The sequence below is a fragment of the Gorilla gorilla genome, chromosome 19 (genome assembly GCF_029281585.2).
Source record: "Gorilla gorilla gorilla isolate KB3781 chromosome 19, NHGRI_mGorGor1-v2.1_pri, whole genome shotgun sequence".
NCBI classification, from domain to species: Eukaryota; Metazoa; Chordata; class Mammalia; order Primates; family Hominidae; genus Gorilla; species Gorilla gorilla.
This window is the reverse complement of record NC_073243.2, coordinates 23529866-23542929: the sequence shown is the minus strand read 5'-3', so window position 1 is coordinate 23542929 and position 13064 is coordinate 23529866. Positions and strand designations below refer to the sequence as shown.

The following is a 13064-nucleotide window of genomic DNA, read 5'->3' as shown; positions in this document are numbered from 1 at the left end:
TCTCAAGGAGGACGGTGCTTTCTAACTTGGCTAATACCTACTCACCCAATCTATCAGCTGATTCTAACAATGTTCTACCATCTACGGAATCTTCTCTGTCTCTGTTAACTCCCTCTCCGTCACCTTTACCGGTCACCTCAGGTGACTCACTTCCCTCTCTCTAGACATGGATCTGCTCATCTCTGAAACTAGGAGCTTCAACTAAGTGATCTCTAAAGTCCTTTTTCCCTCTAGTATTCCTTATTTACTCTTCTTGTCAGCCTTGGTCTCTACTTCTCAGTTATCCAAACAACTTAAACCATTGATCATCAATCCTCCTTTCAAAAAAATATCTTTTTCAAGAAAACTTATAAACGTCCACTAGGCTCTAAAGTTTTATAAGAACTTCCTCGGCCACTACTTATCCCCAATATGTAAGTCAGTACCTAGCACATAGCAGGTGCTCAATAAATATGTGTTGAATAATTAGACAGATGGATGGATGAAGGATGGAACTCTTGCCATCATACACTCTGGGGAGTTATGAAATGCAGGGAAACATATTAATAGTTGATTGGCTTAAGAAAATCATGCCCATCCTGATTATAATGGCTGTTTGGTATAAACATTTGCAAATGTGTTATGAAATAACTACCAAGAAAGATTGGAATAACCATTTAAATTATTATCCATCGCCCATCACTTATCTTATCCATTGTCATCTTGTTCAGTTATTCTAATTTGAGGTGAGCTGCCCTCTGTCAAGTGGGTGTGATTTTTTAATCATCCACTACTAAGGAACATTTGGGGATGAGAGGGAAGGAAAGGAAGGCAAATGCTGTGGCTGCCTCAAGAGCTGTGACAGGGGTCTCCAAGTCCCCTTTGGGAGAAGAGGGGACAGGACATGGTCTGTCTTAATAATGACAACTGCCATTTACTGAGCACTTACTCTGAGCCAGAGTCTTCACTCACATTAGCTCACTTAATTCCCCCAACAACTCTCCGAGGAAGATGGTACCATTATTATCAATTTCGTCTTATGGACAGGAAACTGAGACTCAGAGAGGTTAAACAACTTGGCTAAGCTTATACAGACAGTAATGGGTAGATCAAAGATTTGAACCGCCATCCCCCATCCTGGGGGCCACATTGACCATCTCAAAGACCAAAGCTAGAAACTCCTGAAGAGGTTTGGGGGCCTCCTCCAGGATCCCAAATTCCTTATCCCACCTCCAAATATTTTTGCTCTTTGATTATGGGACATTTTCAACTTGGCAAAATAGATTTGGAGCCAAGCCAAGAGAGGGAGGGATTCTGAAAGATTTGTGATCTTAACAGTTGTCCTTCCTACACATTGATTTTGTTCCCACTATGTCATCTCTCAGGTCTGGGGGCTGCCATGCAACTCTATTTTATCAGTGTGTCCAGGGGTCTTTTGTCTCTGTCATGGATGGAAGAAAGCAGCAATAACAAGGAATCATGGTTCTTTTTAAAGAAGCTGTTCCAGATAAGCTTAGGCTACACAGTTGTGACACTGGGAACTTTTCAGTGAGGACACTTGGACCTCACCACACACCCCAGTGGATGTTTCCCTTCAAAGCCATCGACTTGGGAAGCCATGTAGTTAATCAAACAAATCTGCTCTCAGATTCTGTTTAAAACCCATCTTGTGGCCAGCGCCTTGGCTCACATCTGTAATCCCAGCACTTTGGGAGGCCGGCCGAGGCGGGTGGATCACTGGAGGTCAGGAGTTCAAGACCAGCCTGGCCAACTTGGTGAAACTCTGTCTCTACTAAAATTACAAAAATTAGCCATGGGTGGTGGTATGCGCCTGTAATGCCAGCTATTTGGGAGGCTGAGACAGGAGAATCTCTTGAACCCAGGAGGTGGAGGTTGCAGTGAGCTGAGGTCGCGCCACTGCACTCCTGACTGGGCGACAGAGCAAAACTCCCTCTCAAAAAAAAAAAAAAAAACCATCTTGTTACTTTATAGTGACTCCATAGCTTTGATTTCAAACAATATCATGCCACTTGATCACTCATTTACTTTCCTATCAGACTTGGCTCCCAGTGACTTCTGGGCATTTCCAAAGTATCAGACATATTCTCAAAGGATGAAATTCTGTCTCCATCACAGTTAATCAGATGCTTCTCTCACTGCCTCAGGCAGCCCCATAAGAAGAATTTGGAGAATGACTGAGCTGTGGCAGGTGAGGGAATGAACCTAAAGCTCCCTGACGTGACTATGTGGAGGGCCAGCAGGCATTTGAATGTGTAAGTTCTAAGCTTTGTTTTTTTAAACAGTCATTGCTTTATAGCCACACTTAGCATGGAGGAATGCAATCCAATGGCTGGAGGAAATCCAATGGACCCGCCAACCCCAGGTGAGGGCAGAGGTTGAGACTAGCACCGGCTTTTCTGGAAAATGGCCACTCTGGGTGCAGGTCCAAATTGGAGACTGGACTGGGGCTGTGCATGCATCTTCTTAGCCACCTGCTTCCTCTGGTAACAGGGACTTCCTTTCTTCACTTCCGTCACTGAAGCAGGAAGAGGTGAGGCAGTGACCTCACCATGTGTGTACATGATGATTGAGGTGAGACATCAGGAACTCCACACACCTCCTCCTGGGGTCCAGTGTGACTGGGTTCTCTGGTTCTCTGTCTCCCGATTCTCCCTTCCAGAAGCATCTGCTCCTCTCCTCCTAAGGGTCTTGGGCTCTAGGTTTGAGTCAGGTGGGCCATAGAGGAGGAGCAGCAGAAGAGCCAAGAGTAGGAGGAAGAGAGAGGAGGCAGAAGACAGGGAGAGGGGATAAGAGGCAGTGAAGGCAGAGGTGTAGGTGGGAGTTAGGATGGGGGAGGGAAAGAGGAAATGCCCCAATATTCACAACCCTTCCCGTCCACAGCTGAGCGTGCCATCTCCCAGTGGCCATGTCAGAAGGGGAGAGCAAGGACAGCTCGGGCAGTGAGTGCCCCGTGTGCTATGAGAAGTTCCGGGACCTGGAGGGCGCCAGCCGGACGCTGAGCTGTGGCCATGTGTTCTGCCATGACTGCCTGGTCAAGTACCTGCTGTCCACCCGCGTGGATGGGCAGGTCCAGAGGACCCTGGTCTGCCCCATCTGCCGCTACGTCACATTCCTCAGCAAGAAGAGCTCCCGCTGGCCCTCCATGCTGGACAAGAGCTCCCAGACGCTGGCTGTGCCCGTGGGCCTGCCCTCCGTGCCCCCACTGGACAGCCTGGGCCACACAAACCCCCTGGCCGCCTCCTCGTCTGCCTGGAGGCCACCTCTGGGCCAGGCCAGGCCGCCAGGCAGCCCGGGCCAGAGCGCCCAGCTCCCCCTGGACCTGCTGCCCAGCCTGCCCCGGGAGCCACAGATCTTTGTCATCAGCCGCCACGGGATGCCCCTGGGGGAGCAGGACAGCGTGCTGCCCCGCCGCAGCCTGGCAGAGCTCTCGGAGGCCTCCCTGGCGCCCCGCTCCGCCCGCGCCTTCTGCTGCCGATCGCGGGCCCTGCTGCTCATCACGCTCATCGCTGTGGTGGCCGTGGTGGCCGCCATCTTGCCCTGGGTGCTGCTGGTGAGGAAGCAGGCGTGAGCCGCACCTCAGGGAGGCCGCCGGGCTAGCCGTGGCCTGGGGTGGGACAGGAGGCCCACGGCAGCCCTGGTGCCACCAAGCTCCGAGGGGCACGCAGGCAGGCAGAGGGGAGGACCTGGGCACAAAGAGGGCCTTGGGCTTCCCCGACCCCCGCAGGGGCTTCCGCTCGACAGAGAGGCTGGAGCTGACTCCATGCGCGCGGCGCGTGTTCCCCACGTGAATCCTCAGCAGATGCGTTCCCCTTCCTCTAGGCTGGGAAGATGGGTGGTCACTGCCCTCCTGCAGGCTCACCAGCCCTGAGCGGCAGACCTTACCTGCCAGGTGACCTGCCCAAAGCCAGGTGGGCCCCTCCAGGGACAAGGAAGTCCTGCCGGCAGACGTCCTGCTGGGCTGGCCGATGGCAGGATCCTCCAGGCCAGAATTCCCACCCGGGATTTGCGGCTTGCCCTCGGGAACAGACAGAAGGGGAGCCCAGAATCTCAGCACTCACCCCCGACCTCCACCACAGCACCCCATCCCCTAACCCTCCCTGTCCCCAACCTGCCAGCTTAGAAGGTCTTCCCTGAAGGAGAAGCTGATCTCAGAGGCTGCCCCAGAATTTCTGGGAGAATGAACAGAAACTGTTCTTCCTGGAGAGCTGAGGCCAGATCCAGAGACAGGGGTTGGTTGATAGAGGCCACCCCAGCACAGTGCCCCACGAACGGAGCCAGAGGTCTCCCTGAGCCCTCCAGGCCCAAGGAGGGATCCAAACTTTGAGTCCTGGGGTTCTCAAGGGTGGCAGGGAGTGGAGGGAAAGCCTGACAGGCGAGCCTTGAGTCAGCTGAGAACTATGTGGGCAAACGAACCCCTGGGGGCTCCCGCCTCCCTCCCAGCTAGTCCTCCTCCTCATGACCCAGCCACTCATTTAGAGGCCACACCAGCTGGGCCAGTTTCCTAGGTGGATTGCCAGGCTGGGCTGGGTGAGGAAGGGTGGGGAGGAAAACAGCTGTGCTTGTCAGGGACGCCACCATCTCAACCGAGAAATGCTGAGGCCCAGGTGCCCTCAGCTGCTCCTCGAGGTCTCTTTGCCTGGGGCCCCCACGTTGGACTGTGAAGAGCCTCAGGTTGGGTCTAGCCTGAGTCATTCGGGGATAGCTATTGGCTGTTTATTGAGGTCCGTAAGTCAACCAACACCTTTCAACGGAAAACAACAAAAACCTCCAGCAATTATCTCAAATAAGTGGTGGTCTGCACCCAGCTGTGCCCACAGCTGAGCCCCAACCTCCCTCAACCTATACCCCTCTGGGCAATTTGCTGTCTTGCAGGGGAGGGAAGAAATAGCAGTCTACGTTTTATCTAGTTCCTAAATGCCTGCGGTGGTGGTCATTTGGGGACCACTGGGGAATTGGGCCCCACTACAGGGGATATTTGGGACATAGAGAGGGCTGCTTTAAAAGCACTTGTGGGCTTCTCTGTGCTCATTTCAAGATTACAGAAGTGGCCAGGCACGGTGGCTCATGTCTGTAATCCCAGCACTTTGGGAGGCCGAGGTGGGTGGATCACAAGGTCAGGAGTTCGAGACCAGCCTGGCCAATATGGTGAAACCGCGTCTCTACTAAAAATACAAAAATTAGCCAGGAGTGGTGACACACGCCTGTAGTCCCAGCTACTTGGGAGAGACAGAAGATTTGCTTGAACCCGGGAGGCGGAGGTTGCAGTGAGCCGAGATCGCGCCACTGCACTCCAGCCTGGGTGACAGAGCGAGACTCCGTCTAAAAAAAAAAAAAGAAATTACAGAAGAGCACAGGTGCTATTGGAGGGGAGGGATACAGATGGATTCTGTGGGGAAAATATTTATTATAGGAATAAAAATAATGTTAAATTTGCAAAGACTCCAATGAGTCTCTTTTAACCTCAGCCAGGCTGTTTTAAACAGTGTCATGAATTTCTGGGAACCTGGTTCTAGTCTTTTCAGATTCTGTCGTATTTGCCAAAAGTTTCTTTCAAAATACTCTCAGTGTTTTCGTATGTTCAATGGTGACCTGTAGCTGCAACTCCTTTTATTGTCAGAGAATGCCAAAAGCTATTTTTAAAATAAAGGTATATATTTTCTCAAAGATTCCAGAGACTCTGCAATTTATGTGGGAAGCTCCGAGCCTGGACTTGAAGGACAATTCACTTTAGGTGAAAAAGTTTGATGCGGTGTCTTACTCCTGTAATCCCGGCACTTTGGGAGGCCGAGGCAGGTGGATCACGAGGTCAGGAGTTCGAGACCAGCCTGGCCAGTATGGTGAAACCCCATCTCTACTAAAAATACAAAAAACTAGCCGGGCATGGTGGCGCATGCCTGTAATCCCAGCTACTCGGGAGGCTGAGGCAGGAGAATCGCTTGAACCTGGGAGGTGGATGTTGCAGTGAGCCGAGATCATGCCACTGCACTCCAGCTGGGCGACACAGCAAGACTCTGTCTCAAAAAAAAAGAAAGAAAGAAAGAAAAGAAAGAAAGGAAAAGAAAAAGTTTGAAATGCAAACACAAATGGCTCTTACACATCTATTCAACCACAGTTGCAAAAGAAATTAAAATTAAAATTCGGCTGGCATGCCATTTTTCACCTGTGAGCTTGTCGAAACCTGGAAGCCTCATAACCCACTCCGCTACTGAAGCTGAGGGAGGCAGGGGAATGGTTAGTGGGAATGTGTATTATTAAAATCCCTATCAAGGGCAATGTGACATTATCTACCAAAATTTCTGCTTTGCTCCACCAATTCCTGTTCTAGAAACATCCTACAGATATACTTGCATGTATGGGCAGCAGCATACATATGATGCTATATAATTGCAGCATTGTTTATAAAAATAAAGGATTGGAAAAACCCTAAATGCTAATCAATAGGGTACTGGTTATCTATCTTAAGGTCCAGGGAATATCATGCAGCTGTAAAAGAAAAAAAAAAAAAGAACAAGAAAGGACTCAATAAACTTATATGGAATGTCTCCAAGGTACAATGGAAAATGAGGAAAAGCAAGGTGCGGAACACTGGATACTGGATACTACAGTTTGTATAGAAAGAGCAGGAAATAGGCCAGGCACAGTGTCTCACGCCTGTAATCCCAGCACTTTGGGAGGCCGAGGCAGGCGGATCACCTGAGGTCAGGAGTTCAAGACCAGCCTGGCCAACATGGTGAAACCCTGTCTCTACTAAAAATACAAAAATTAGTCGGGCGTGGTGGTACGTGCCTGTAATCCCAGCTAATAGGGAGGCTGAGGCAGGAGAATTGCTTGAACCCAGGAGGCGGAAGTTGCAGTGAGCTGAGATCGCACCATTGCACTCCAGCCTGGGCGACAGAGCAAGACTCTGTCTCAAAAAAAAAGAAAAAGAAAGAAAGGGGGAGAATAAGAATTTACATTCCTATTTGCTTACTTATGCATCAAAAAAGTGGGAATGCAGGGCACGGTGGTTCATGCCCAGCACTTTGGGAGGCCAAGGTGGGAGGATCACTTGAGGCCAGGAGTTCAAGACCAGCCTGGGCAACATAGTGAGACCCTATCTCTATTTAAAAAAAAAAAAAATTGTAATTACCTTGTGGTGGCACACCTCTGTAGCCCCAGCTACTCAGGGGTTGAGGTGGGAGGGTCCCTTGAGCCCAGGAGGCTGCAGTGAGCTATGATTGCACCAATGTACTCCAGCCTGAGCAACAGAGTAAGACCTTGATGACAGAAAGAAAAGAAAGACAAGAAGGGCAGAAGGGAGGGAAGGAGGGAGGGAGGGAGGGAGGAAGGAAGGAAGGAAGGAAGGAAGGAAGGAAGTTGGGAAGATGTACAAAACACTAATAATTCTGACTAGCCATGGAAAGGAATGAGAAAATGATGGACTGGGAAGGGGAGTTTTCACTTTACCTTTTTTTTTTTTGAGACGGAGTCTTGCTCTGTCGCCCAGGCTGGAGTGCAGTGGCGCTATCTCGGCTCACTGCGAACTCCGCCTTCAGGGTTCACGCCATTCTCCTGCCTCAGCCTCCCGAGTGGCCAGGACTACAGGCACCCGCCACCAGGCCCAGCTAATTTTTTTGTATTTTTAGTAGAGACAGGATTTCACCGTGTTAGCCAGGATGGTCTTGATCTCCTGACCTTTTGATCCACCCGCCTTGACCTCCCAAAGTGCTGGGATTACAGGCGTGAGCCACCGCGCCCGGCCTCACTTTACCTTAAATTTATCCCTTTTGATGTTTGAACCAAGTAAATGTATCATTCAAAAACTGAATTGAAAAATTATTAGAAGCTAAAGATATCTTCAGTGTACACGCCTGTTGCCAAGTAAGATTGCCCCAAGAACAGTCAAGAGCTGCCAAACCACCTGTCCTGTGGTTCGAGAGTGTCAACTACTGGCTTAGTGGGGCTGGTTTGTCTGGTTGGAGGTGTGACATCTTATGCTAACAGGCGCCCAAGGAGTAAGGTTTAAAAGTTTAATCTTCTCAGCGTTCCTGAGTTCCTGAGCATTTCTCTGGGCCCCGTCATTGAATGTGCTTATTATGATTCCCCCTTCTCTTCTTTTCCTCTTTGTTTTCAAATAAAATCTTTTGTTTTAAGCAACCATCATGCGGTGAGGGCACTACAGGACAATACCATTACACAGACAGAGATAGACAGACAGACAGACAGACAGATAGATAGATAGATAGATAGATAGATAGATAGATAGATACATAGATACATAGATAGATACATAGATAGATATATAGATAGATACATAGATAGTAGATAGATAGATAGATAGATAGATAGATAGATAGATAGATAGAGGGACGGATGCCTAGGGTTAAACTTAGTTGCTCTTCTCTTCCTCCCCTTGTCCAGAGGCACCCCAACCCCTGCAACACACACACACACACACACACACACGCACACACACAGCCACTTCCCATCATCATAATAACCTTTAACTGTAATACACACTTACACAGTCTGAGCCTACCAGTCAAGCTTAAGGATCCATAGCATTGCCAGCAGGGCCCTGACGAGGGTTGCCAGGATCCTGGGCAGGCATATTAGAGACCTCTGTGCCCCTCAGAAACAGTTCCATAACCTCTCCCCTCACTGAACCCTGTGTGACTCACAAGACCACTCAGCTGCTATCTCCTTTTGACCTCCTTGTCAGTATAAATGTCCTTTTTGGGTCCAGGTGCAGTGGCTCATGCCTGTAATCCCAGCACTTTGGGAGGCCGAGGCAAGTGGATCATGAGGTCAGGAGTTCGAGACTAGCCTGGCCAACATGGTGAAACCCTGTCTCTACTAAAAATACAAAAATTAGCCAGGCATGATGGCGTGCACCTATAATCCCAGCTACTCGGGAGACAGAGGCAGGAGGATCGCTTGAACCCGGGAGGTGGAGGTTACAATGAGCCGAGATTGTGCCACTACACTTCAACCTGGGCAACACAGCGAGACTCCATCTCAAAAAAAAAAAAAAAAAAAGTCCTTTTTCAGGGACACACAATAAACAACTTTGCCTCACCCTTACAACTCCTCCTCCTACCGGGATAAATTAACTCCACAGCTCATTCTCAGCACAAACCACTTGCAGTTCCCAATATGCAGTGGGGTGCAGGCCTGGGCCTTTGCTTATGAGCCTCACTCTGCCAGAAACACACTCCCCCAACCCCCAACCCCCACTCCACCCCATCTACCTGGAAGACTCCTACCTAGCTTTTCAGAAACAGTATAGTTCCAGGGTTACCTCTGAAGACGTGCCCACTTCCTTGCTCAAGGGAACTGCCAGCTCCTACGCTGCCCCCCCATCCCCCACAAAGCATCCATCGGTGACACTTGATTATGCTTATCTGGTCACATCTGTCTCCTCCTTAACAAAGTGCTCCTTCCGGGGAGGCTAGATCTTATAGATCTTGGTATCTCCAGTGTCTGACACAGAATTTAGTAAACAGTAAGAGCTGAAGAAATATTTGGAGAATGAGTGAATGAATGAATAAACCTGACAGCTTGGTGTTTAGAAAAAAGTTAAGTCTAATCAACTCTGGGTGTGGAATCTAGCTATAATCCCTGCTTTGCTATGTCTGAAGGCTTCAAAATGATCCTAAAGGGACCTTTTTCAAATCCAGGAAGAGGAATGTGGGCAGCGAGGGAGAGAGAGTGCAGTCAGACTAGGCTGCAGGGTGAAGGCAAGGCACCCAACAGACACATGTTAAGAGAAAGGGGGCTGGGCACCGTGGCTCACACCTGTAAAGAAATTAGCCGGGCATGGTGGCGGGAGCCTGTAGTCCCAGCTACTCGGGAGGCTGAGGCAGGAGAATGGCGTGAACCCAGGAGGCAGAGCTTGCAGTGAGCCGAGATAGCGCCACTGCACTCCAGCCTGGGTGACAGAGCCAGACTCCGTCTCAAAAAAAAAAAAAAAAAAAGAGAGAGAGAAAGGAACGGCCAGGCGTGGTAGCTCACACCTGTAATCCCGGCACTTTGGGAGGCCGAGGCAGGCAGATCACTTGAGGTCTGGAGTTCGAGACCATCCTGGCCAATGTGGTGAAACCCCATCTCTACCAAAAATAAAAAAATTAGCCAGCCGGGAGTAGTGGCTCATGCCTGTAATCTCAGCTACTCAGAAGGCTGAGGCAGGAGAATTGCTTGAACCCAGGAGGCAGAGGTTGCAGTGAGCCGATATTGCGCCACTGTACTCCAGCCTGGGTGACAGAGCGAGACTCCGCCTCAAAAAAAAAAAAAACAGATACGGATGTTCTAACTAGGCTACTGGCCATTTGCATCCGTATGGACAATTTGTACCCTGCAAATTTTCACATTGTATCAAGTGTCATGCTGTATGGATGGTGGGCTGAAGGTTTAATTTTTTTCTTTTTTTTTTTTTTTTTTTTTTTGAGACAGAGTCTCCCTCTGTCTCCCAGGCTGAAGTGCAGTGGCATGATCTCCACTCACTGCAAGCTCCGCCTCCCAGTTTCATGCGATTCCCCTGCCTCAGCCTCCCGAGTACCTGGGATTACAGGTGCACACCGCCACGCCCAGCTAATTTTTGTTTTTTTAGTAGAGAAGGGGTTTCGCCATGCTGGCCAGGCTGGTCTTAAACTTCTGGCCTTAACTTCTGACCTCAAGTCTGCCTGCCTCGGCCTCCCAAAGTGCTAGGATTACAGGCGTGAGCCACCATGCCCGGCCTGAAGGTTTCATTTTGAGACTCGGTATTGAACAGTGGGAGAAAGAAAGGAAGGCCTGGGAGGGTAAGGTGTCAGCAGAGGATGCGAGGGCTGAGGAAACAGAGTGGGCCTTGGTGGGAAGACAGGAAGACGATGGGGACACCCGAACAGGAAGGGAGTTGGGAAACTAGTAAGGACAGTAGGAAGAAAGACAAGGAGTGACAATGTGAAGGCCAGAAAGGCAAGGCAAGGAAGGAAGGCAGGCACCTTCGGCAGCTCCCTAGGACTTCCAGACCCAAATCACACTCAGCTCAGCCCTAGAGCCCCTGGGCTCCCGTCTAAATGCCTCTCTTCAGCGGCAAGGACTTGGTTCCTGGAAAACGCGAGTCACGCTGCTTCACACCTCCAAGCCTTCCTTCAAGCAATTCCTACTGCCTTGTGGAGCGAATGCTAACATTCTTCCAATTCCAGTCAATGCTGACCTCACCCCAGAAGTCTTCCCTGACCCCAGAGCTCCCTTCTGCTCCTGAATCACAGAGACAGCAAGGGCAGCTGGCTCAGCGAGCACTTTTCCTGTGGTCTCGTGGCTGTTGATTCCCTTGTCTATCTCTCCTTGCAGACAGTAAACTTCCTGCAGGCACAAACTTTGACATATTTTGCATCGCCAGTGTCTAGTTTCAGGGCTGGCCCAGGAAAGAAGCCTCATAAATATTTGTTGAAAAGAGTCGCAGCAGAGGAATTCTTGCTGAATTTTTCAGTTATGAATAAAATCTAGGGCTACTTCCTTCACAGCATATTTAAGAACACAACTATTTTTATATCATGAAAACGCATGTTCGTTGCTGACCATCCTCTGGGCAGTCCTGACTATGAGGTTCCCACAAATTGGGGCCATATACAGTTCCCAGAAGAGGCCGGGGAGCCAGCCTGCACGGGTTCTGCTGTGACTTATGGGTCCTGTATAACCTTGCACCAAGTTCCTCTCATTTCTCTGTGGCTGAGTTGCCCAATCTGTAAAATGGGGACAATAATACCAGCAACAACAGGGCCATTTTGTGGATTAAAAGAATTCATGATGTAAAGTGTAGAGAAGAGCGTCCCCACACTCAGAAGGCTCACTACGTCTTCGGTATTCTCGTGAAACGCGTGTCCTCTGTCACTGTGACACCCGTGTCATTCATTCAGCAGAAGCCGTTCAGCGCCGGTGCCTGCTGCACTGCCGCTGCCTCAGAAACCATTTGCAGAGGCCGGGCGCGGTGGCTCACGCCTGTAATCCCAGCACTTTGGGAGGCTGAGGCGGGCGGATTGCCTGAGGTCGGGAGTTCGAGACCAGCCTGGCCAACATGGTGAACCCTCGTCTCTACTAAAACTACAAAAATTAGCCGGGCGTGGTGGCGGGCGCCTGTAATCCCAGCTACTCAGGAGGCTGAGGCAGGAGAACCCGGGAGGCGGAGGTTGCAGTGAGTGGAGATCGTGCCAGTGCGCTCCAGCCTGAGCAACAAGAGCGAAACTGTCTCAAAAAGAAGAAAAAGACACACACACACACACACACACACGAGCGAAACTGTCTCAAAAAGAAGAAAAAGACACACACACACACACACACACACACACGAAGAAGAAGAAGAAAAGAAACCATTTGCAGGGAGCGCACGGCTTCCGTCTGGTCCTGAACTGGACGCAAACAGGCCGAGCATTTAGAAACCCGCGCAGCTCCCCGCACGGAGAGGCTTCCTCTCGCCTGGCTCCTTCGAAGCGTGGTCTGGACCAGCACCTCCCACAGCACTGGGGGCGCCTTGGAAACGCGGCCTTGGACCTATTTCCGCGGGGGCAGGCGGCGATCGGTGGCCCTGGTCCTCGCAAGGCCCCTCACCACCCAGAACTGAATCTCTGGCGGGCCCTGCTGTGCGGTCAGCAGACGCCCAGGTGCAGGGGCGGTGGCCGGCGTCGCGGTGGAGCTCGTTAAAGTACCGGCACGCTGGCCGCGCCCACGCCACGGGCGGGAGGGGACGGTGAGTGCAGGGACCCAGGCGACCGGCCGGCCGGCGTCCCCGCGCCTCCTGGCGGCCAGAAGCAGGGCCTGCGCTTCCCCGGCTAAGGGGTGCCGGCCCCCGCCCCGGCACCTGGGAGTGAAGGTACCAGCGGGTCTCTTGGGCGGTCTCCTGGGGCCGCTCGTTCCTTCATCACCCCCAAGGGCAGTTGGACCCTGAGCAGCCTTAGCCAATAGCCCCGGGACTACCCTTCCCAGAGGATTCAGCGGCAGCACCCGGGTCTCGGAAAGGAAACACTAGGACCTGGAGGAGGGGAGTTTTGCAATCCCTCGCAGTTCCCCTCCTAGCCAGTAGGTGACACTAGCCATAAATTTATTTC

The 13064-nt window shown here is 51.0% G+C and overlaps 1 protein-coding gene across 1 annotated transcript; it reads left to right on the top strand.

The window, feature by feature from the left end:
• The first annotated feature begins 2905 nt into the window (after window positions 1-2905).
• RNF222 (ring finger protein 222) lies at window positions 2906-3923 on the top strand. Its single transcript, XM_055367460.2, has one exon. The coding sequence runs from the start codon at window positions 2906-2908 to the stop codon at window positions 3566-3568; it is 663 nt and encodes a 220-aa protein (XP_055223435.1). The 3' UTR covers window positions 3569-3923.
• The last annotated feature ends 9141 nt before the right edge of the window (window positions 3924-13064 follow it).